General features: G+C 42.8%; 1 protein-coding gene across 2 annotated transcripts in view; it reads left to right on the forward strand.

Moving 5' to 3' along the window:
• Nucleotides 1-2,388: 2,388 nt before the first annotated feature.
• The window catches only part of Arid2 (AT-rich interaction domain 2), a 133,600-nt gene continuing 111,714 nt past the window's right edge, over nt 2,389-24,274 (forward strand). For both annotated transcript variants that reach the window (XM_038341182.1, XM_038341183.1), the window contains exons 1-3: nt 2,389-2,641; nt 2,748-2,841; nt 3,934-4,031. In XM_038341182.1, coding sequence (XP_038197110.1) covers nt 2,550-2,641; nt 2,748-2,841; nt 3,934-4,031 — 284 coding nt within the window. In that variant the 5' untranslated portion in view covers nt 2,389-2,549. The remainder of the gene's footprint in view (nt 2,642-2,747; nt 2,842-3,933; nt 4,032-24,274) is intronic.

Consider the following 24,274-nt stretch of genomic DNA (forward strand, 5'->3'; position numbering starts at 1 on the left):
TGCTCCCCGGCGCGCACGAGGGGCCAGGCCGCCTCACACCTGACGACACCTCGATCCCTCCAGGTCCCCGGCCCGCCGTCACCCCGCCGCGAGTCCCCGGAGCAGCCGGCCGCGGGCCGCCTCTGCCTTCCGCTGCCATCACCCCCGCGGCCTCGGAGGCTTCCCTTCGAGAAGACGGAGAGGACGCGGCGCCGGGGGTGGGGGGTGGGGTGCGCCGTCGACATCTCGTGTAACGTGGTCCCCGCGGGCTCGGCTCACTCCCGCAGGCTTTCCAGTCAGCTGCATCCTCGGCGGAGGTATTCCACGTTGACAGATCTCTCTCTCGCCTCGCACAAAATGGGGCCAGGGAGCGGCCGCCGCCGGCTCCATGGGCGCCGCCATTTTGTGAGGCGCGGCGGAGCAGGCTGGTGTGTAATGGTTGCAGCGAGTGACCCCCCTCTAGGGAATCCCCGGCGCTGACGGTTACGCAAGGGGCAGTGCGCAAGTGCCGCGCGCAGGGAAGCCGCACAGCCCGGCCGCCCGCTCGCCACGGTCGCCGCTGCCCTTGAGGCGGCGAGCGAAGGGGCCGCGGGCTCGCCCGTCCGCCCCGCCGGCCCACTCGCGCCCTGCCTCCGGCCCGGCCGGCTTCTCCTCCTCCTCCACAGGCAGGGTCTCCGCCCCTCACAGGCTTGCGAGGCACTCACTGGTCCTCGGGTGTCAGGAATTTCCTAGCCACACCTTATTCCGACCCCATTTAAGACATAAACTTTACTTGGGAAATAAATCCGTTTCCTCGACTGAGGACCGGAAGCATGCTCCGCTGCGTTACATAATTTTATTTTGGTCGCCACCCAATCCGTGCGCCGTTGGAAAGACGACCCTGAAGTCAACCCAGCCGGACTCCGTCGTGTGACCTTGGGCTGGTGACTTTGCCGGTGGTGGTGGCGGTCTCTAAAATGGGAACGCTAACCCGCCGGGCAAACGCGGGGCTCAACGTTTGTGGACGAGGGGAGGGCTCCAACGTCCTCGTACATGCAAATTTGGGGGTATGGGTTGAGATAAAAATTTTGAGCTCCCTATTTACACATTTCAGGATCATTACGGAAAATGGAAAGGGGAAACCTTTTGCCTTCTATTTTCAGATCATCAGTGCAAAAATATAAACGTTATCCTCAAAGTTCCAGAGGTGGTTTCTTAACCGGCGCGGTGACTGTTTGCATAACTCCGGTTCGGTGACCGAAACCGACCGAAGGCGAGACGGATTCCGAGCCTTTGCTCCGGTCCGCACAGAAGTAGGGCAGACAGTTCACCCTGGGTGTGCTCTACAGTTTGTCAAAGTGACTTGATGGCCACATCGTGGGGAATGTGCTCCTCGGGCCCCAGCACTGTCGCATAAAGCCGAGGGGCCGATTCCTCCCGCCCTAAACCTTTGCAGAGGCTGCGAGAGGACTTTCCCCGGGGCGGCGAGGGCTGCGCCGGGCGAGCCGCGGGGCCCCTCGGTGCGGCGGGAGGCCCCGGGGGGCACCCGGAGGCCGTGAACATCGCCTCCACCCCTAACCCCGGAACAACCGGTAGTGGCCGTTTCCCCGCGCCGCCCCCCTTTCCGCCCGCTTTGTGTGCGTGTGAAATGTGCTGCACATTGCAGATGAACCCTAAGCCGGGCGAGCCGGAGTCTATTGTTCCCCGCGAGGAGCAGCCGCGACCGTGTGGAGCCAGACGCAGTGCCGCGGCCGGCCCTCGGGGGGCGCTGTGCGGCGCTGGCGGCCCGGCCGTGGCGGCGGCTGAGAGCGAGGCTGGCGGGCAGGCAGGCAGGCCGGCGGGCGGCGCGCAGCGGCTCGGCTGCCGCCGGAGCCTGTGCCCGGGGACTCCCGGGCCGCCGCCACCGGCACCGCCGCCACCGCCGCCGCGCGTGAATGTGTGCGAGGGCCCCGCGGAGCCGCGGCCCGGATCCACGCTGTCACCCCGCTCTCCACAAGCCACCACACAGACCTCCCCCTCCCCACGCGGCCCCGCCTGCCCCGGCCCCGCCGCGCCGCCGCCGCCGCCGCCGCCGAAACTCCCAGGCCTGCGGCCGCCCGGGCCCCTCGCCTCGGCTCGCCCGGCCCCCGGCCGGCTCGTGCGCCCCCGGCCGCAGCACCATGTTGAATCGCGTCCCCGGGCCGAGCCGCCGAGGCCCGCGGCGCTGAGAGGCGGCCAGAGCCGGGCCCGCGGGAGGCGGCGAGGCAGGGTGGGGGCCGCGTTCGCCCCGCGGCTCCGCGCCCGGCCGCCCGTCGCCTGCCCCTCTAGTTTCGCTCCCGTTTCTTTAAACTTTTTTAGAAATTCCCCTCCCTCCGGCCCTGCGCTCCCCCTGGCCTCCCGCTCCCTCCTTCCCCTCCTCCTCGCCTCCTCCCCCTCCCTCCTCCCTCCCTGCGCCGCCGCCGCCGCCGCCGCCGCCGCCACCGCCGGCCCATGACTGAGCCCCGCCACCGCCGGCCGAGGAATGGGCTCCGGGCGCTGGTAGGGAGCGCGGGGAGCGGGGGCCGCGTTTGAACCGCGATCTGGGTTTTCGGGAGACCTCCTTTGGCAAAATAATGGCAAACTCGACGGGGAAGGCGCCTCCGGACGAGCGGAGGAAGGGACTGGCTTTCCTGGACGAGCTGCGGCAGTTCCACCACAGCAGAGGGTGAGAGCAGGACCGGGGGGGCAGCGCCGGGGCGAGCCGGGGCGAACGGGGCCCGCGGCGGGCGCGGGGTCCCGGTGACAAGTGCGGGGCTTTCTGTCGCCCGCAGGTCGCCGTTTAAGAAGATCCCTGCGGTGGGTGGGAAGGAGCTGGATCTTCACGGGCTCTACACCAGAGTCACTACTTTAGGCGGATTCGCGAAGGTGAGTGGAAGTTTTAATTTGTATTTCCCTCTCGCTGGCCTGCTCCGAAAAAAAGTCTGCTCCGGCCCGGGAGCGGGCGGCCGGGCCCGGGGGGAGGGGGGTGGCCGGCCGGCGGGGCACAAGGCGTTCTCGGCGCTCGCAGCCGGCGGTGGCACGGAGGCGGCCGGCGGCGGGGCTGTTTTCGGCCTGGTGGCTCGCGTGCGCGCGGCGGGGCGCGGGGCTGGGCGGGCGGGCGGCCCGGCTGCGGGGAGCGTCCTGCCCGGTGTCCGGCCGGCCCCGCGGGGTCTGAGCGGCGCGGCGGGGAGCGCGGGCGAGCAGGGGTGCCCGCCCGCCGAGCCCCGCGCCCGCCCCGCGCCGTTCGCCCGCCCGCCCGCCCGCGAGTCAGCGCCGCCGCCGCCGCTGCTGCCGCTCTAGCACAGGCGGAGACACAGAGACACACAGACTCTGAGCAGTTTTCGTGCAACTCAAAATTAGCGCGGGCAGGTTTAACATCGATAATCGGCTGCGAAATGATCCCGGCGGCCGGGGGCACAGCCTCGGCCAGCTCGCCCTGGCTTTCTGCAGCTAACAAAAGAAAGCAGGACCTGTCTGCAAATAGCCATCTTAGGCTTCAAGGCTAGGCAGAAGCTGTAGGCCTCAAAGAAGGGCCTATGGAGATGGATAGATCTGGGAGAGGGATCGGAGTCGGCCCCGGCCCCGGCCCCCCCAGAGCTCGCGGACGTCGCTGTCCGGAGCAGTATTGATCATTTTGAACTTTTTTTCTTTCTTTAGTGTAAACGGACCGCGTTGAGATTTAAAAGGGGGCGACAGAGGGACTTGCGATTGGTTATTGTCCGGGCTTCAAAAACAAAACAAACCCACCAACCCCCCCACCCCCAAAACAAAACAAGTGCTGCTAAATACAGGGCTCTCTCATGAAAACACAGTGATTCAGGCGGCCCTGGCTTAGTAGCTCTTGTGGCTAGACCCCAGACACCCACTGGTGCCTTAGGTGCCTCCAGATCGCTGCAGAATGGGCATTTAGCTCCCAAGTTAGGGTAGGTTTTTCTTGGATTGGGCACTTTCAGACAAGTGTGCCTGTGTTTTTAACAGGTTTCCGAGAAGAATCAGTGGGGAGAAATTGTTGAAGAGTTCAACTTTCCCAGAAGTTGTTCTAACGCTGCCTTTGCTTTAAAACAGTATTACTTGCGGTGAGTAGTGGTGACTTTTCCTCAGTATTTGGAAACGAGGGACTTAGGGGAGATTAAACAGCACCGAAATTTACCCTGTAAACAATTTCCAATCCCTTGTTTATTTCAGCCTGGGAAGCATTTACTGTCAATAAAGTGAGATGCTAGGAGGCTGAAGTTTTCCTCACATTAAAATACGGCCATTTACATTTTTCATAAAAAGTCATTACAGGTGACACCCCATGTCCTATCTTGTAAACATTCTTTTGTGACATTGTTATTGACTGCTTGATAGCCACTGAGGGCCAGAAATGATGATGCTTAGTAAAAGACTTACTTAAGGAAACTTTGTAACCTGTGGGAAGATTGTCGTTGTCGTCGTCGTCTTCTTCTTCTTCTTCTTCTTCTTCTTCTTCTTCTTCTTCTTCTTCTTCTTCTTCTTCTTCTTCTTCTTCTTCTTCCTTCGTAAACTCCTTAATCCTCTACAATTTGACTTTCAGGATTTTTTTAAGGGAATTTATTGGAACTGTTAGTAAGTTTTCAATGGAATATTTTTGCATAAATAATATTATAGAGATACCTTGGTTGGCGAGGATTTCATTTTGGGCTCTTGTTATTGGATTTCTGAGAAACTTGGAAATATTCAGTATCTTTAGGAAAATGGGGATGGCTTGAAACCAGGTATTGTGGTTGGAATTTTTCCTTATATTTTGACTGTTTGCTCAAAAAAAGTAAATTTCTTACTTAGTTGGTGTATGACTAGTCTAGATAATGTACTTTGTGACTTTTAATTTTTTTTCTTCCTAGATTTTCCTCTATAGATCCGTTCATATTGTACTTTGTTTTGAAATCAACCTTTATTTTTGTTTGATTACCCAGTGTTCAATGATCTTAATAGTTCTTTCTAATAAATATTGGTAATGGTGATATTATAATATGCCTTTATTTTATTTTTGTAACGTAGCTTCTGTATAATTTGAGTTTTGTATTGCTTCAGATGCACTAGTTACTTTGTACAGGGCTCAGGGTTCTGAAATAGGAAATAGGGTAATTGCACAGGTGTACTTCCTATTGGCTGCCTTAGATTGACTTCAGACTTGCCGCTGCTGAAGAGTTCACAGAACTTGGCAGTCACCGAGTTCCATAGGAACTCTAGAAAATACCAGGCGTGGGTGGCTGTGTGTGTTAATATGTGTGTCAGAGTACCTTTTAAATAGAAGGGTAGATAAAAAGCATTTCAAGCTGTTGATGTAGTAATAGAGCGAGAAAACAAGAATTTAATACTTAGAGTGATAGTCACTTGATGATTTCTGTTTCTGATAGAGGACCTGAGAGAATCATGCTAATACATGCTAGGCCTTTGTACTAATCAGTTTAAAACATTTGTAGCATTTTGTATATTTAAATTGTGTATTCTAAAGTTATGCCTAGTATTTTTTAAGTTTATAGATTAAATTTCTGTGTTCGATTCTGAATGGTATATATGGCTGGTGAGATGTGTATTTTTCTGTAAAATTTGCTTTCATACTAACAACCAGCATAATTAATAAAATACCTGGACTTTTTTCTTTTGTACAGTTTAATTATAAGTAGGTTGCTTCTTGTTGTCTTTTCTATCTTGGGATCATACCATGCAGTAATTGTCCTTATAGTTGGCCTTTTGACTGGATACTTTCCAGGCTGTTTTAAGTATTTACATTGTTCTTAGGTCAACTTGGGCTCTATGCTCCTATTAGAAGCTGCTTTGATCTGTGTCCTCTGCTAGACTTGTTTGCCTCCATATGTCACTCTCCAGGTTTGCTTTTGTAGGGCTGTAGCTAGGCTACTGAGAAAAAGTTAAAGCGTTTGTTTGTTTTGGAAAATAAAACCATGTGAAGATTTGCATGGCTTGAAAAGAAATAGGATGATCAAAAACTGGATACTACCAACCTTGATAGAATTTTCCCTAGTGGTGTCCTGTACATTGAGAGAATGTATGTACTGGGTTGTGTTATACACCTTTCTCTTAAAAAAAAAAAAATCTAATTGGCAGACCAAATGTCAGACTCTAACAGGAATTTTACTAGTTAACCATAAGAGTGCCTTCTCAGCCAGATATGCTACTGAAGTGACTTGATAAGTTAACTTGACATATCAGATTTAATACCATCCTTCCTGATAAGGAAAGCAATACCTTGTATTTTGGTGGGTTTCTTTTGTTTTTGGCTTTGCAATGTTCTTAATGACAAGTTGGAGAGATTGACTTCAGGCTTGACACTGAAGAGTTCGTAGAACTTGGCAGTCACTGAGTTCCATAGGAACTCTAGAAAATAGCAGGCGTGTGTGTGTGTGTGTGTGTGTGTGTTACTGTGTGTGTCAAAATCCCTTTTAAATAAAAGGGTAGATAAAAATGCTTCCCAAACTGTTGATTTAGTAATAGAGTGAGAAATAAGAATTTTAATACATCAGAGTGATAGTCTACATAATACTTAATTCGAGCTGTTTTTTCTTTGGACATATTATGAGACTGTCAATGCTTTTGTTAGCTCTCTTTGCAAGTTTCCTACTTGCCTGCGTCCTCCTGTAGTAGTTGTACAGTTACTGGAATGGGTAGCTGTTCGACTAGTCTCATTTGGTACAGCCACACACTCTTACAGACAAATAAGAGCAGGCTATGTCAGTCATGCACACTTTCTAACACCTCTGTGTTCTTTTTGGTACAAATATAATCATTAAGTATAGAGACATTGTAGTCTGCTAAAAGTTAGGTTGAATCTATTAAATACACATTCATTCACTGTAGATTATCTACCCAAAATTTCTTGGTCTAAAATTGAATATGCAGTTGATTATTTATTTAACACTAGTATTTAGTTTTTAAAAAAATGTTAAGTGCCTTCTGACAGTGTATAGAAGTATTAACATTTATTATACTTAAAATTATATTTTAATAAATTCTTAAATGCTTGTAACCTTTTTTTTCATTTAGCACCTTCTTGGCTTATTTATCTCAGTGTGTTCTACGAATACTTGTTAGATTGTCTATATAAGCAAAAAAGGATAAGGTACTATTTCCACATTTTAAGGAGAAACTCAAATATCAAAAAGTTGTATGTGCTTGGTAAAGTTTATGCTGTTATAGTTTCAGTTTGTCATTTACAAATGAGTTTAATAGATTAAAGTATAATTGGAAGTTTAGCTAATTCTATGCCTGAGTATATCTATAAACAGTGTGATACTTATTTACCTGATGAATTTTATTTTTTGCCGTATTATGGTACTAAGATTTAGGAACAATTTGCTATTCTTACTAAGATTTAGGAACAATTTGCTATTCTTACTTAAGAATTTGAAGTTCTAGCTAGGTGTGGTGGTACATGCCTTTAGTTCTAGTAACTGGGAGGCAGAGGCAGGCAAATCTCTAAGTTTGAGGTCAACTTGGTCTATAGAGTGAGTTCCAGGATGGGTGGGGCTACACAAACCCTGTCTAAGAAAAAAAAAGATTTTGTAGTTTTGCTATAAGGTTTAAGTAAACATTTAGTTTGGGAATCTTTTCACTTATAGATACCAGGAATGTAACTATAATTATAGTTTAGCTGTAGGTTACCTTGATGTGTTCTTTATAAAACTTGGAAAGGAGGCGAACTATCTTAGACATTGAAATTTTATTGTAGAAAACTACAAATTTCTGGTTTTTTGTATTTGAACCTTGCAGTACTGCTTCTTTGGTGTGCATGCACTTTGGGGACAGTTGAGAGCTTGGCTAGAACCGTGCCTACAGTAGCCACTCTGGAGTCACATTGTCAGTTCTGGGTAGAAGACCTTTAGTTACATGAGTAGCTGTGTTACTAGCAGTTAACTTTTATCAGTTAAATGACATAAACGCATTTAGGGATTGTCAGATGTAGGTCAGTGAGGAAGCATTTTATGAATCACTTGAGGTGACGGGAAAGAAGTCAGTATTATTCAGTAAGTGAGTAAAGTAACACCTTGAGTATAAATTGCTAAATAGCTGAAAAAAAAAACCAGATTACTCCTAGTTAGAAGTAAATAAAATAATAATGGGGACAGGGAGAATAACTAAATCCTTAGTAAGGTACTGGTGTGAGAATTATAACTTTAATTTTATAAGCTGTGTCCTTTGTTTTGAACAAACCTGAGTTTGCTGTTCTGTGACAATGTGTGCCATTTCTGAAAGGTTTGTAGACTTGCTGGAAGTAGAGAGTGGATGAAGGAAGTTTAAAGCCTTATCACATTCAGGTTGGTGTCAGCTCGCAGAATCCATGTTTTTAAGCCGTATGCATTTGCTCAAACTGGAAGTCAATTTACTTTCCTAGATAGACAGTTGACCCAGGTTACTCGCTAGGGGATTTCATAATGCCCCTCCCCCACCGCTGCCTCCAGCAGGGCACAAGTCAAGAATTCCTACCACTGAGCTACATCCTTAGCCCTCCTAACATACACATATGCCTTTATTATTTAAATATTAGACCTCTGCTGTGAACTAAAAATACCTTTTTTTCTGATTAGAAGTACCATTTTATAAGAGCAGCTCTTGAGGGATAGGCGTTTTCATGGTGAACTTTATGTGAGATCCACTTTTATGTCTTAGGAAAGCCTGGCACTCCCATAAGCTCTTCTGTATTCTCAAACTAAACAGAATTGGAAGGGGGACAGGAAAGGTGTTTCAGTTCATCAACATGCAGATACCTAATGTATAAATTTAGGGAAAGTAGTTTTGGAACAGTTTTTTTCCTTTGTGGAGGCTATTTATTGTGCCTTTCCCAAGCCTACTAGAGATTAATAATAAAATGAGTTTGTAAGAGTTGAGAGGGGACATGTGGCCTGGTAAGGTGAGAGCTGGTGGATTCCCTCTCTCTGCCTCCTCTTCCATCCCAATGTTCTTGATATCCATGGTCAAAGCAGAAACTTGTGTTTGTGTGCTGTAAAAGCCAGTCTTCCTGAAACATAGTATGTGCCTCTTAGAAAGGGTCAAATGATTTTGAATCATAAATGTAAAGTTGGCTACTGCTATTTTATCTAGGACTCAGAGGTTGTGTTTCAGGGTGTGACTCTCTAACACATTCAGGATCACTGTCTTTCCTCTGTCCTTACTCCAAGTACCACCATAATGCTGTATGGTGTGAAATGTCATCTTTGAGGTAGACTTACTAGATTTCTTGGAGCACAGTTTGGGAGTTCTAAACTCGAAGACATGAGATTAGGAAGAAGAATAGGTAAAACGTGGACTATTTCTGTATCACACTCATGTAGTTTCTATATATTTAACTTAAAACAGCTGGGGCAGAGCTTTACTCTGTAGCTTAGGCTGGCCTTGAGCTCACAGTTACCCTGCCTCTGCTTCTCAAGTGCTACAGCCACAGGTGTGTGCCACTTCTCCTGGCCTAGATTTATGGCTTGCTATTTATTTATTTATTTTGTGGCACTGCTATTTCCATATCTTCATAAATGGTTGTACAAAGTTATATTAGTAACTATTGTAGTTAACTAGTAGTTCTTGCAGGGGAATGTGAAGAGTATTCATGCTCATTGACGGGGGAAGAGGAGTAAAGACACATTGCAGTTTTAATCTTAGAAGAAAATTCGAGCCTGGAAGATAAGCAGTGGTCTTAGTTTCAAATGGGGAAAGATAATAGGAAAAAAGTGGGTTTTCCTACTATTTGAACTACAGCTCAGATGTCAGTGTGATAGAGGCCAAATACAAAAAAGGAAAAAGAAAAGAAAAAATGGTGTTTATCTTTGTTTTTGGTAGTGTTGGGAATGGAACTCAGGGCCTCCTTCAGGGCAAGTGTTCTGCCTGAGCTGTGTCTTATCCCCATGGCAAAAGATTGTTTGAAGCCCAGTGAGATGTGGGTAGAGATATTTGCCACCAACCCTGGGTTCCGTACCTGGGACCCACATGGTGGAAGGATAGAACCAACTTCCACAAGTGTCCTCTCACCTCCACATGTGTGCTATGGCATGCTCACACCCACAGACACAAAGTCAATAAATAATGCAAAAGAAAACTGAGTCTCAGACTCATTTATTTGCATGGTTCATCCTGCTTAGGAAAAAGTTTATAATAACTTTAATTTTGTTGAGTCTTTATATTTAGGTTTTTAGTTGATTTAGCTGTCCCTATCATTCCTGTTTGTTCTAATTAAGACTGCTTTTTAAGAAAAAACATGTTACTTGCATTGAAAATTTGAGTTTTAAAAAATTTGTATAATGTTTCCCTGGCAAATTGTGGTAGTTATTGTTTATAGACTAGTGATTGTGTCGAGTTTGATGCTAGTTCTGCTAAAGATTTGTGTTTTTCTTCAGTTCTGGTGACTTTGAAAACTGGGGAGGCCATATCCTGAGTTTTGATATTAGGGAAAAGTTGTTATCAGTAGATACAGTTTTAAGGCCAGACTATTGAACTTAGAAGGGAGATGTTTGGATTAAAGCTATCTCTAGTTAGTTTATGACTTGAAATTATAAGTATATTTAAAGTTCCGTTTGTTTGTTCATTGTGCATTTGTGTGTCATAGCAAATGTGTAGAGGCCAGAGGACAACTTTTGAGAGTTGTGTCTTTCGTGGTGTGGGCCCTCAGGATGACTCAGGTCATTGGGCTTTGTTGGCTTGCGCTTTAGTTACCTCACCAGCATGCTGTGTGCACTTTGGATAAAAATAAAAGATACTAGCTTTTGAAGTTAAAATAAATATATGTAACATCATTGGTGCACATGTCCATAGTGTAACCAAAATATTGGCAATTTTATTTGGTCAGAATCATACAATAGTAGATAGATGATGATGAGTTCAGGGTACCTTTTGAAGATCCATCTATTAATACACATATACATAGGATATATGGTATCCTGTAATAAAGAGCTAGGTGTAAATTTTCACTCTCACTTTTAAGTGTTTGCTATGATTGCCAATTTGGAAATAAATTTTGTTTTTCAAAGCACACCTTAACCCCTTTATGTTTTACAAATCTTTATCATATATAATTCTCCATTATTCATAGTTACTATCTTCAGATATGTTTCATGTCCATGTGTCTTTGGATTTATTAGTCTTTAGATTATTAATGTGATCATATGATTTTCAAGAAACAAGGTTAACTGTGTGTGTTTTTTTCTGTTAAAAAAGGTAGATATATCACTGAGCTTATATAGTTTTTGAAATATATTATGTTGTAAATTGAGGAAATTTGGTCTTACAAAATGCATGCTCTTTTGACTAAGTATATTGTGATACCCTGTTGTTGAGACTGGAATCTCTTACTGATATCTAGGAGTAATTGCTATAACCCACGTTGCTTCCCAGTGACAGAACACACCATCAGTGTGTGCAGGACTTACTCCATAGTGTGTTGTGATGGAACCTGAAAAAGGCGATGTTTTTGATGTGTTGACTGCTGGGTCTTACCTCTTAAAAATCAGTTCTTGTTCTTTTTCCCATATGCCATTATTTATTAGAGTAATGAGGTAATTTGTCCTTTAGAAGGTCCTAACTTATGGACTTGGTTGATGACTTCCTCCTGAAATCAGTTAACTGGTTTTTCCATCCTGTTATCCTGGAAAAAGCTGGATTTAAAGGTTGATAACCCACAGCTTTAGTATGTAAGCATGCTTCATAAGTGGTGCTTTGCTATCCGAGGTTTCATATGGTGTGTAGATCTCAATGGTAAGACTGACCTGTGGGTCCAGTGATCAGTTGCCCCCAGGTGGTTGTTAGTAGGTCTGAGTTTGAGAACAGTTGATCTAAGTACCAATGAAATCAGTTTAGTTGCTGAGATAACTGACTTAACTTGGCAGCAACATGCTGGCCAGGGTCACATCCAGAACAAAGCCTCTGAGTGGTATCTGCTCTGGGCACCTGCTGAAGCTGCACCTGTCACCAAGCAGAGTCAGGGCACACCCTGCACTTTTGAGTTTCATAGAGAGCACTGTTTTACTTAGGAAGAAGACATGAGTAAGCCACTGACTCCTACCTCATCCTAACTGTAGTTATTTAGCTTGGGCTTTAAAAAAGTTAAAAACATGATTCCCTTCAGTTTTTTTTTTTCCTAACTGGAGAATTTCTTAACATATATTTGTTGTTGTTGTTTTCCTGTTTGGACTTCATATTATTCTTCCCAAATAAGAAACCATTGGTTTAACTGAATTTCTTCAGTGCTTATCATCTTGGCAAGGATTCTTTTCCATCCAGATTCCTCTTAGGAGAGTTCATATGTAAATTACTGTGAGGATAGCAGTACTACCTATGGGGTGGGGGAGAGGTCAGGAAAGACCTTATCTCAAAGCAGAAAAACTAAATAGAGCTGTATTACTATGATACTTTGTTTAATGAAGTATTTGTTTGTGTGTATGTGTGTGTGTGGTGTGTACACATGTACTTGTTTGTGTTTGTTTGCATGCATGTGGTCAGTGTGCATGAGTGTTGAAAACTGGTTGACTTTGGATCCCATCCTATATAGCTATCTACATTCTTTTTTAACTTGAGGCTCTGTCTTTGAACTTGGAGCTCATACGTTCAGGTTGGCTGAGTGGCGAATGAGCTTATGGATCCACCAGTTTCTACTCCCTCAGCACGGGGGTTACACCACATCCTGCTTTCTTTGTTTTGTTTTTTAATGTGTATGAGTGTTTTGTCTCTATACCACTTACATGCATGCCTTATGCCCACTGAGGCCAAAAAAGGGTGTTGGATCCTTTAGAACTGGAGTTACATGTGGTTGTGAGCACTGTCTAGGGGCTAGGAATTGAATCCTGGTCCTCTGGTAGAGCAGCCAGTGCTTTTAATCACTGGGCCGGCTCTCCAGTCCCCATGGCCTGCTTTATATAATAGCGCTGAGGTCTAAACTCATGTCCTCATAGTTCCTCATCAGGCACCTTACTGATTGGACCATCTCCCCAGCCCCAGTGTTTTAATTTGCTCGCATGTAACGTTTCAAATTTTAGAAGCATTTATTGTTATTTAATCCTAGGAAAAACCAACAATCAAAAATTCTTTATATTCCTGAGCCTTTTCTTCTAGAGGCTTGTAGGTTACTTTTAAGTAGTGAGAGGCATAGTTCTGGTTGTATTCTCGTATTCCCCTTTCCTTCTTCCTTCCCTCCTTCCCTGTTTTTGTTCATATTGGGGATTGAACCTAGGATTTTGTACCTGCTAGGCAAGCACACTGCTACTGAGTAATGTCCTCCAGCCTCAACTCCCAGTATTGCACACCAGTCAGGAACCGTGCTTCCTGTGTTGAGCACGCCTTTTCCTTTTGCCTTCCCATTTTTGTCCTTAGTAGTAGACCCGCTTTTTATTTTACAGAACATTATTCATAACTCTCCACCCTGTACAGTTGCTAAATATTTCATGTACATCCCATGTTCTAGGTGTGTTTAAATTTTGTGTATCAGTAAATTTCATTACCATGTAGTGAAGGTTAAAGTGGAAAGTTTTCTTACGGAATGGAATTTGACATTGTTAATCTGTTGTTTGGATGTTCGTGTTATTGTAAAGGATGGCAAATGTTGGTAATTCTAGTCTTTGAGTTCTTAGCATTATATGTAATGTTTGCTTTGTGGGTCCAGTGATCAGTTGCTTTACAAAGATACTCTTTATCCTATAATTATAACATTTTTTTATGGTGAAGTCTTTTGGGTCAAGTTTTATTTTGTCTCTCTCCTAGCCCAGTAATTAAGGAAGTACAATGTTAATAAAAGCTTACATGAGGTCAGTAGGAATATTCTGCTAAAATGTACACACGAGTCTCTGGGTTCTCTCTCTAGCAACACATAATAAATAGATAAATAAGTAAATATCAGAGAGCATAGATTTGGGGTCCTGACTCCTGGTCCTCTAGAGGAAGGGCTGCCTTAGTGTATCCATTGTCACCCCAGAGTTGAGGATGTTTTCCTTGATTGCTAATGGGCTAAGTTGATTTCCCACGTGCTTTAGGTTATGTTTTTTTTTTTTAATTTAATACTTTAATTTCTAAAATTTCTAATTGTGTATGTTGTGCACACACATGAGTACAGGTGTACTCAGAGCTCAAAGGTGTCTGATCCCTTAGAACTGGATTTGCATGTGGTTGTGAGCATGAGTGCTGGGAGTTCTAGAAGAACAGCAAGTGCTCTTAACCACTGAGCCATCTCTTTAACCCCTGAGTTTATTCTTAATTGAAGTTAGTACCTTGGTAGCCTGTGTTTCCAAATGTGTTCTTTGATAATGGGTGACTGGTCAAGAGTGCTTATGAAGTTTGATGTATTCTTTTCAGTTTATATCATTAGAGAATCACATTTCTGACTCCCCTTTCTATATAACCCCATGTTGCTACACATTGGTCTTTCAGGTTACCCTAAATAACATGAATAGTGAACATACCAGTTTTCTTTTTTTGTTATGTTTTCTCTTTTGAAAATGCTTTGCTACAAATATGTAAATTCTTTGTTGTTGTTATTTTTGCTTAGATAGCTAGATGATTGTTTGATAGATAGATAGATAGATAGATAGATAGATAGATAGATAGATAGATGATAGATAGTTTAGTTTTTAAGTTAGGGTTTCTCTGTGTAGCAGCTCTGACTGTCCTCAAACTCACAGAGATCCACCAGCCTCTTCCTCCCAAGTGCTGGGATTAAAGGCCTGTGCCACTACCCTCAAATTCTTTTTTTTTTCCACCCTCATAAATTCTTATTCACACTTTATCTAGATTATTTGTTGTATTTTTGTGATTTTCTTTTTATATCTGATGGTGCATATAGACATAGTACCTTGTAGTAGGCACTGTTTAATCATTTGATGCCTTTACAGGAGTAATGACTGTGTTTAGTTTAGTCTTATGCTACCTTGGAATAAAAGTCTTCTTAACCTGGGGCTTTCAGCATTTGGAAAGCTAAGGCAAGAGGATTGCCAGGGTTTGAGACCAGTGTGAACTACACAGTGAGTTCTTAAACAACTTAGTCTACTGAGTGAGAGCTTGTTTCAAAGAACAGACGGTTCAGCCAGCAAAACATTTTTCTTTTAAATAAAAGAACTGAGTTTGATCCCCAGAATCCGTGTAGAGATGCAGCATGCTTGGAATACTAGTGCTGGAGAGGCCGAGATGGGAGGACCAGCTGGCTGCCATCCTAACTGGTGAGCAGCAGGCCAGTTTCTTCCAGGAGCTAGATGGTATTTCTGAGGATACCTCAGTCTGTTCCTTGGCATGCATATTTATCCACATGTCACATGTATGCTCTTGCACACATATGAAAACAAAACCTTTACATAGATTTAATAGAAAATTGAATTTAATTGTAGTGTGTAATATACAGACCTTATCTCAAATTTTGCAATTGTTTTATGCTATTCATGATCATGTGTCATGTTTACCTACCTTTTTTTCCAGTTGTAGCTGTCCTACACCATTTTAAATAGTGCTGTCAAAGCTGGGCATATTGGTACATACTTGTAAGCCAATAACACTGCTGTGCAATTTCAAGACCAGCCTGGGCTAATAGACATAGTACATTTCAGGTCAGCCTAGGAAGTATTGTGAGGCCCTGCTGCAAATAACAGTTATTTGAATAACCCCAAATAACAACAGCAACCAAAGTGTAGGTTGAATGTGCTCTAAAGTTGGTTTGTCTGAGTGGTTCGGGGTCAGATTTATGTTAGGCATTTTGGCAGGAGGCATTCATTAGATGTCACTTTGAGCCTTTATTGCTGAAGTTAATTTTGGTTAAGGTGTCCTGGTTTCTGCACTGTATTTTGTCTTTTATAATGAAGGAACCTGTGAGACATATTTTGGGACCATGGAAGCATCTTGCTGACCATCACCCTTTACCTAGTAAGTTTAATGACTCTTGGTGGTTCTGCCTTGAATCACTGCTATGATACATGTATACACTCACTTTCTCATTCAGTCACCCATTTTTCTTGATAAGCTGGTGGCTAAATAAGTCACTGGGTAGGGGAAGTATTTTCATTTTATTTATTTTTGAGATTTTTATTTCTACAAGGGTCCACAATCTGTTCTCATATATTTTGCTGCTTGGATTTTGCCAGTGGGAGCCCTTTCAAGTGGGTACCTTGACTTTTTTTCCTGTGTCTACATTAGTTTTTAACTTTTCCTTAGTTTCTGACAAAACATCAACTAGGTTCAGCTTAGTTTTGTTTCTTAGCTCTAGAATCATCATTACTTCCCTTAGATTCCTGGTGTGGAGTAGTGTATAGAAACTGTGATTTGTGTTTTCATTACTATTAAGATTTTTTTCTTCCAGGCCCTTTCAGGGGAAATATACATACATATTGGCACACACGCATGTGTCTCTAACTGTTGGATGACATGTATGTATATAAATCATGAGGTGTGAGGTTGTCCTAGCAGCTCCAGGCATGGCCATCTAAGTTACAGTACCCATATCTCCCCACCTGCAGTGGGGTTCATCTGCTACAGCACAGTTGTTTCCTGCTATACCCATTGCACCACAAAAACAAAACTATCAAGTAGAACTATAGGCTTGTCTTTTCAATACAAAAATGCATTATGTTTTTATTGAAGATATGTTATGTTATTGAAATATTAGGTTAAAACATTCAGTGAAACTGGCTTTGGTGGCACATGCTACTTAGGAAGAGGAGCACTTTGGATCATTTGAGTCTTTTAATGTGGACTAACCTGGCAACAGAATGAGAGAGAAGCCTATTTCATTTCAAAAAGAAAGAAAAAAAAATTTACAGTGATTGGAATTTTTCTAGGTGTTTACTACTTGTATGAACTATAACACAACTCCTGTATTCCCTGTTTTATTACTTTTGTGTTTATCTCCCATCTTTGCTCAAAGATTTTGGTAAAATCTTTTTTGGTAAAATTCTGAAATCAAGGTTTAGGAGATGAATACACTTGGGGGTTTCGTGTGTCTTCCACCTCGTTCTCACGCTTATTTGTGTGACTCCCTAGTTTCCTTAGTTTCAGGCTATCTCTGTTCTTTTTGAAAAAATAAAACATACGTATATTTTTAATTTTCTTTTAAATTTAGAAACCCCTTTTTTTGTATTTTAGCTTTTTTTCACTTATCTTGAAAATTACTCATCTGTTCATAGAACCCTTTTTTTTTTTTTTAGTACCTGCATTGTATTCCATTGTGTTTTTCTCTGCTAGCTTATTAACCAAGGGCCTCACATAGTGACACTCAGGTTATTGTTTGCAACACATGCACTAATAATGACGCCAGACGAGTTGTCCTTGCACATGTAGCCTTTTGCCGAACCTACTGCCAGCTGTTGTGGAGCTGTCGTCGAGTAAGTGATGGAAGTGAGGCAGCAGAGGGAAGAAAAGCTGGTATATGGTTTTGTTAGTTATTGCCAAATTCTTTTAGGAGTAGAGAACTTTGCAAAAAAATCTCATTAGCAGTTCATGAAATTGTCTTCTTCCGCAGTCCTGCCCTGTGTTGTTAACCTGCACGTTTCTCCAGGCGGAGGATTCAGAGATTGCATCTCGCCACCCTGCAGTTGTTGCAGCCTCAGAGTCTGTGTTAGCATTTGGTGGTGCTGTTCCTGTCGCTCAGTGACTTGTATGTTAAAGGTTTTCTCTGATGTTTCTTCGTGTTTGTTCTTCCATGTTAATTTTAGGGCTATTCATTCTAGATCCTAAAAGTTCATTCTTTAGGGATCATCTTTTGTGCTGCTCTTGCTGATATGGTTTTCTATATGCTTTTTAAATGGCCATTGCTCTTTTAGGTTGCATTTTCGTTGTTTTGTGTGTGTAAGTTTTTGAGGCATTTAATTATATTGTTCTATAATTAAATAAAACTCAGGAGTCAGACATAAGGGTAAAACCCTAATTGATCAGAACAGCGACCAGTAACCTCCTCTCATTCCTTCCTTGATCCAGAAGGGCCTGTGAATCTTTCTAAGCCCCTCCCTACTACCTCCTGTCTCTCTGTCTGTATCCTGGGTCCTCCAAAACCTCCATGGCTAATTCTGGTCAACTAGTTGCTAACTCCACCCACTGCTTCAGAGTAAGCTTTATTGGCAGTCTCGGAGTATCAGTGTGAACAAAGGTCCTGCAACAAGTTTTAGTGGCTTGGTTTTTAGCATTGATAATATTTTTTCTAGGATTTGCTACTAGCATGTCTTCTGGAAATACATATTTTAATTTTCAACTTTTCATGTCTTTAATTGGCTTCCTTTTTTTTTCTAACTGATTTGACCAATATAACTTAGGTAGTAGGGAGATAGCAGATTTTTTTCCTTGCCCTAATTCTTACTGCCTTGCTGTGCTGAGCATTTCATCACTGAGATACCTCCTGCTGTGTGTTCTTGATGCAATCCTAATGTAATAATCTTTTGACATTTGAAAATATTCACAAATATGTTTATTGAATGAGCAATAGTGCTAGGTTATGAAGTCAGATTTCAAGATATGTTGTATATGTTTTTACCTACTAGAATTTGGTTTTATTTTGTAAATTGGGGCTGGAGAAATGGCTCAGTAGATAAAGCATTTGCTGTGCAAGCCTGAGGACCCGGGTTTGGATCCCAGCACCCATGTAAAAGCCAGGTGTGGTAGTGTGACCTGTAAATCCATCACTTTGGGGATCGAGAAGTCGTGGAGACAGGTACATCTTAGAGGTTTGTTGACTTGTCTGTCTAGCAAAAAGTGCTGAGCTCCAGACTTAGTGAGAAATCTTATCTCAGAAAATAAGAGTGACAGAGGTAGATACCTGAAACCAACCTCTGGCCTAAATACATACATGTGTGCAGACACACATACCCACATTCTTATGTGCAAATACACAAATCTGTAGTTGTTTCATTATTATCTTTATTTTTGCTTTTTTTGGGGAGGGGCAAGGAGAAGACAGGGTTTCCCTGTATAGTCCTGCTTGTCCTGGAACTCGCTCTGTAGATCAGACTGGCTTCAAACTCAGAGTCCAAATGCCTCTGCCCACCCAGTGTTGGGATAAAGGCAAGCATCACTACCGACAGGCCGTTATTATCTCTAAAGTGAGGAGCTGATGCATGTTATGTTTATTAAATCCCAGTTTACGGCCTTTATTTGAATTGTTCATGTACTGGGAATTTAATGTGTAAGTAAAAATCAGTTACAGTATTAAATGGTAACTTTGGAGAAAATTTTCCTATTATATAGTCTACCTATGAAAAAGTCTTCAGGGAGATGGCTCAGTGATGAAGAACACTAACTGCTCTTCTGGCAGATCTGGGTTCGGTTCCCAGAACCCACAAAGGGACTTAGAACCACTTGTAACACCAGTTTCAGGGCACCTGTGGCCCTCTTCTGGCAGGCAAAATACAAACAAAAAAAATCCCACGTAAAATAAAAATTTAAACAAAAAGTCTTCAGGGCTGGGACTGTAACTCATTTTGTAGACACTTGCCTGGCATGCACAAGGTTTTTAATCTCCAGTATGGAAAAAAAAACAAAACAAACTCCATTGCTGCTGTCTTTGTTGGCCATTGCCATACTTGATATGCAAAATATGGCAGTTTAAATCATTGTATGACATTTGTATTATAAAGGTCAAGGGTAATTTTGATTTTAAGAGTTTTCTGTAGGTATCTACCTCATAGACCAGAAAAGCAAATTCATCCCATTAGTTATGTATTTGTGTATATTTATTGGTCCAGCATCACTGAAGTGTTGCTGTTTACTTTGTATATTGTATTTGACCTTCACCTTTAGGCCTAATTTGGTTATTCAAAAGTGTTGTTGTCCTGGGAGCTGCTCAGATACTCCTTTATCCTCCTTATAAACCGTGTAGCATGCCCTAAGTATATGTGCATGCAGGATGTGGTTCTCTTTGTCTCTTGGAGTGATTCACTTAGTAATCTCTTGATCAATTCATTATAACCAAAGTTGTAGGAATTTGACAAGTCTTAAAAAGTTTAAAGGGCTGTGTTGGAATGAATATTAGATGCTGTGTACACATTTAATATTTTATAGCAGCTTTAGTAGAATAGCTTATGGAGCCTGAAATTTCAGTATCATAAAGGTGGAAGCAAGAACAACGTAGATAGCTGCAGCTCAGTATGTCTGCCAAATCTACTAGTTCATAGTACCAGCAGCCTTAGTTGTGGAAGGAACTTGAAGAACACAGCTTAGCCCAAGCTAAGTAAACTGTTTTTCCTGGCATGCCTACATGAAGGTAACAGCTATCTATATTCTTACTACAAGAAGACATAGTTCAGAACTATCTGTTTTTCACTATTCACTCCATTCTTTAAAGAAATACAGGGAGGAGATTGTTGGAGATTCTTTGTTATAGAAATATGACCTTTCTGTTAGTGTTGAGATGGTCTCATGGATGGAGGCATCTGTAAGGCATAGGTATTGGTTTGGTGGCCATTGGAGGTGATAGGTCACTTTAGTATTGTCCTTTGGCTTTCTTTTGCCTAAAGAGTTGTATTTGTAATACAGATGGGGATAATGGAGGGTTCAACACAAGAAAGTCTTACTATATAGATTATCAGTTATTAGAAATGTTTTGTTAAAAAAACTTAAACTTACATAGTTGATAAAGCTGGCCACTAAACCTTTTTTTAAGTTTTCCTTTTAATAACGAGGAATTATAGTTTAGCAAAACAAAGGGATGGTGGGACAGATTATTTTAAAACATCAGAATAAGAAAGTTCTTTTAAAATAGGTTTTTATGTTTTATGGGCACTGAAAAAATGACTCAGTAGTTAAAAGCACAGGGTGGTCATCCAGAGGACCCAAGTTCAGTTCCCAGCACCCATATGGTGGCTCACAACCTTCTGTAACTCCAGTTCCAGGGATCCAACATCTGAAAGTACTGAATGCATATGGTGTACAGAAATAAGCAAGCAAAAACATTCATACACATACAATAAAAATAGTTTTTTTTAAAAAAATGTTTTTATTACACTTTAGTAGGATACTTCTGACTTAAGACATCACAGTTGAGCTGTGTATTTTATGTAACACATTCAGTTTGACTCACATAGAGCTCTGTCCTGAGTGCACTCTCCTTCATATCCGTGTTGACATAACTTGTTATGATGTGAATTCAGAAATAGGACAAAGGTGTTTAAAACATTGTACAGGGTTACACAGAAGTTGGGCTAGTATTTAACCTGGTGCTATCTAGCTTTTTTAATGGTGTTCTAGAGTGCGGAAGGTGACTCCGTGTGTAAGAACACCTGCTTTACAAGCATGAGATCCCCAGCATCCACGGAGAAGCCAGATGTGTTGCATGAGTGTCTGTAGTTCTGATGCCCTAGGGGAAGATGGGAGGCAAAACAGAAAAAGAAGCAGGGGAAACCAGGGGACCTGGTCTCAAGGTAGAAACCCACACCTGAGGTTGTCCTCTGCATTTATACATTTCTCATACTCAAACCACATGAACATACACCCACACACACAAACGCGCGTGTGTGTGCATGTGCGTGTGTGGCATTTGTTACCAAACACGTGATTATAACTTTATAAAAATTGATTTGAAAGGAGTAAGCAGAACATGGAGGTGGTGGGGTAGTTTTGGGGTTATGACTTTAGCAGTTTTCAAATCTTTTACTGCATCCCTTTTTCCTGTAAAACTGGTGCTGCAAAACAGTTGACTTCTGTTGATGTGAACAGAGCTCAGTAGTTCCTCTACAAGATAGGACCTATCCTATTTTCTAGATCACTGAAGAAAGCTCTTTAAAAATTGACTGGAACTCTAGGCCCTCCTGCCTCCCAAGCACTGGGCTTACAGATGAATGCCACAGTGCTTTCAAGTACCATTGTCAAGGTAGGGTTGACATTTAGCTTGATGCTGGTCCTGTTTTGTTTGTCAGCATAAGCCTTAGGTGGAGGACAGTTTATTAATAAAAGTATTTATGTATTTAAAGCCCCCAGTTACTTCCTGATACGTAGTAGCTTAACTCTGTGAGACTATCCTGTCAGTGGCTAGTTTCTTGGGGACTCATGTAAGTCCTCATGGTGACTCTCTCAACAAATGGGAGGTCTAATTTGGTATAATCTAAAAGAATTCAAATCTATATAATATAGAATTAGAAGTATAACATTTTATTTAGTGATCTGGCTCTAAGGTTAAACCTTTTTTTAATGAGGTTTTAAGAAACAGACACCAAGACTTAGTTTTAGCAAAGAATATAAATTAACATCTATGATAAATATGGCTTGTGTATAATTTATCACTTAAGTAACTTTCTTCTCTCTCCTTTAAGAGGGCGGGGCACAGTCTCATGTAGTAAGGCTGGCCTCTTTACTTTTTGTAGCCAAGAATGGCTGTGCACTCCTCATCTTCCTCTGCCTCCTTCAGAAGCACCTCTGAGAGTATGAGTACTTCCGTTGCCTAGTTTAGGTAGGAATGGTGCTTGAACCCAGGGCATGGTACATGCAGGGCAACCACTCTACCAACTTAGCTACATTCCTAGCCTTCCAAAAATATTTAAGTAAAACTACATACATTAATCTCTCCATGTCTTGCTTTATAAGTTAACAGCATGAAAATATAGTTTTGGTAGAGAAGAGTTGACATATGCAGATCTAGAATTTTCCTGAAAATATCCACTTTTAGAAGAAATGGGTACTAGAAATGATGTGAGAACTTGGTGTAAGCAGTTTGTGAGTCGGAGTGTTTCTTGCCATCACTTTGCTATCTAACTAACACTTGCCGTCTGCCTGGATGGTAGTAATATGCTTGTCTGTGTTATTTTAGTTCTTAGCACTCTCCTACAAGATCGATGCCTATTATCATCCTGTGATAGGGAGCTAAGGTTTAGAAGAGGTTCAGTAATTTTCGCAATAGCACAAAATACAAAGCAGTGGACCCGTCTGCTTCCAGGGATCAAACGTGAAGCTGCCATGCAGAATATTGCTTCTTGTTTAGTCACAGAATAAATGATTAATAGAAAAAGCACGAGTCTTACTGTCCAGAAACTAAGATTTTAGTTGAAGAGACAGAGCCAGTTTATGGTTTCTGTTACAGGCTGGGTACTGTTTCACTCACTGAACATGGATCAGTGATGAAAATGAAAAATACTCTTTGGAATTAGTATTAGTATTTGGAATTAATGACCAAAGTAAAAACAACAAAATCAAACAGCATATGAAATAATAAGACAAAGAGAAAAATAAAACAGAGAAAGGGAAGTAGTCTTTGAATATGGGTTACATCTTTAAATAGATACACCTTACGATGGGGTGACATTTGAGTGCAGACAGCAAAGATGAAGAGGCAGTCCAGGTACATGCCTGGGTTAGGAATGACTAGATAGCAAGAGGCATGCCTATTGTCTTCTGGGAATAATTATGGAGGCTGTTTAGGTTAGTTGTGTCAACTTGACACAAACTTGGCTCCCCTGGGAAGACTGGACCTTAATAGAAGAATTGACTGTCAGACTGGTCTGTGGGCATGTCTATAGGGCTTATTGTTGATTAACAATTCATGTGGGAGGAGCGAGCCCTCTGTGGGCCATGCCTAGGCAGGGAGTCCTGAGTTGTATAAGAAAGCAGGCTAAGCCAGCCTTGAGGAGCAAGCCAGAAAGCAGTGTTTCTCCATGGTCTCTACATCAGCTCCTGTCTCTGGGTTCCTGCTTGAGTTCCTGCCCTGGCTTCCCTTGGTAATGGACTCTAACCTGTAAGGAGTAATGAACCAGCTCCTCCCTAAATTGGGTTTGGTTAGTGTTTCATCACAGCAATAAAGAGCAAATGGACAGGCCAGTGTGACTGGAGTTGGTTCTTGTATGGTTTGTAAAGTTCTGTGGCTTTTATTGAAGCTGTTGGGGAATTTTGAGCAGTGAATTTTTTTTATTTTTATTTTTTTATTTTTTATTTTTTTCTTATTTTTTTTATTAAAAATTTCCATCTCCTCCCTTCCTCCTCCCCCTTCCCTCCCCTCCCTATCACCCATACCCCCACTCCACCCCTCTCCAAGCCAAAGAGCCATCAGGGTTCCCTTCACTATGTTAAGTCCAAGGTCCTCCCAGCTCCCCCTAAGTCCAGGAAGGTGAGCAACCAAACTGACAAGGCTCACAGTGAGCCCGTCCATGCTGTAGAGTTCATGCTCATCGCCGTTGTCCTTAGTTTCTCAGTCCTCCTCCACCGTCTGCCACCATAGAACCTTCACCTGGCGTTGGATGGAGAAAATGACAGAGCCCCACATAGGAGCACCGGACTGAGCTCCCAAGGTCCCGATGAGGAACAAAAGGAGGGAGATCATGAGCAAGGAAGTCAAGACCGTGAGGAGTGCGTTTACCCATTGAGACGGTGGGACAGATCTAACGGGAGACCACCAAGTCCAGTTGGAATGGGACTGATGGAA

Source organism: Arvicola amphibius, chromosome 9 (assembly GCF_903992535.2).
Source record: "Arvicola amphibius chromosome 9, mArvAmp1.2, whole genome shotgun sequence".
Taxonomy (NCBI): Eukaryota; Metazoa; Chordata; class Mammalia; order Rodentia; family Cricetidae; genus Arvicola; species Arvicola amphibius.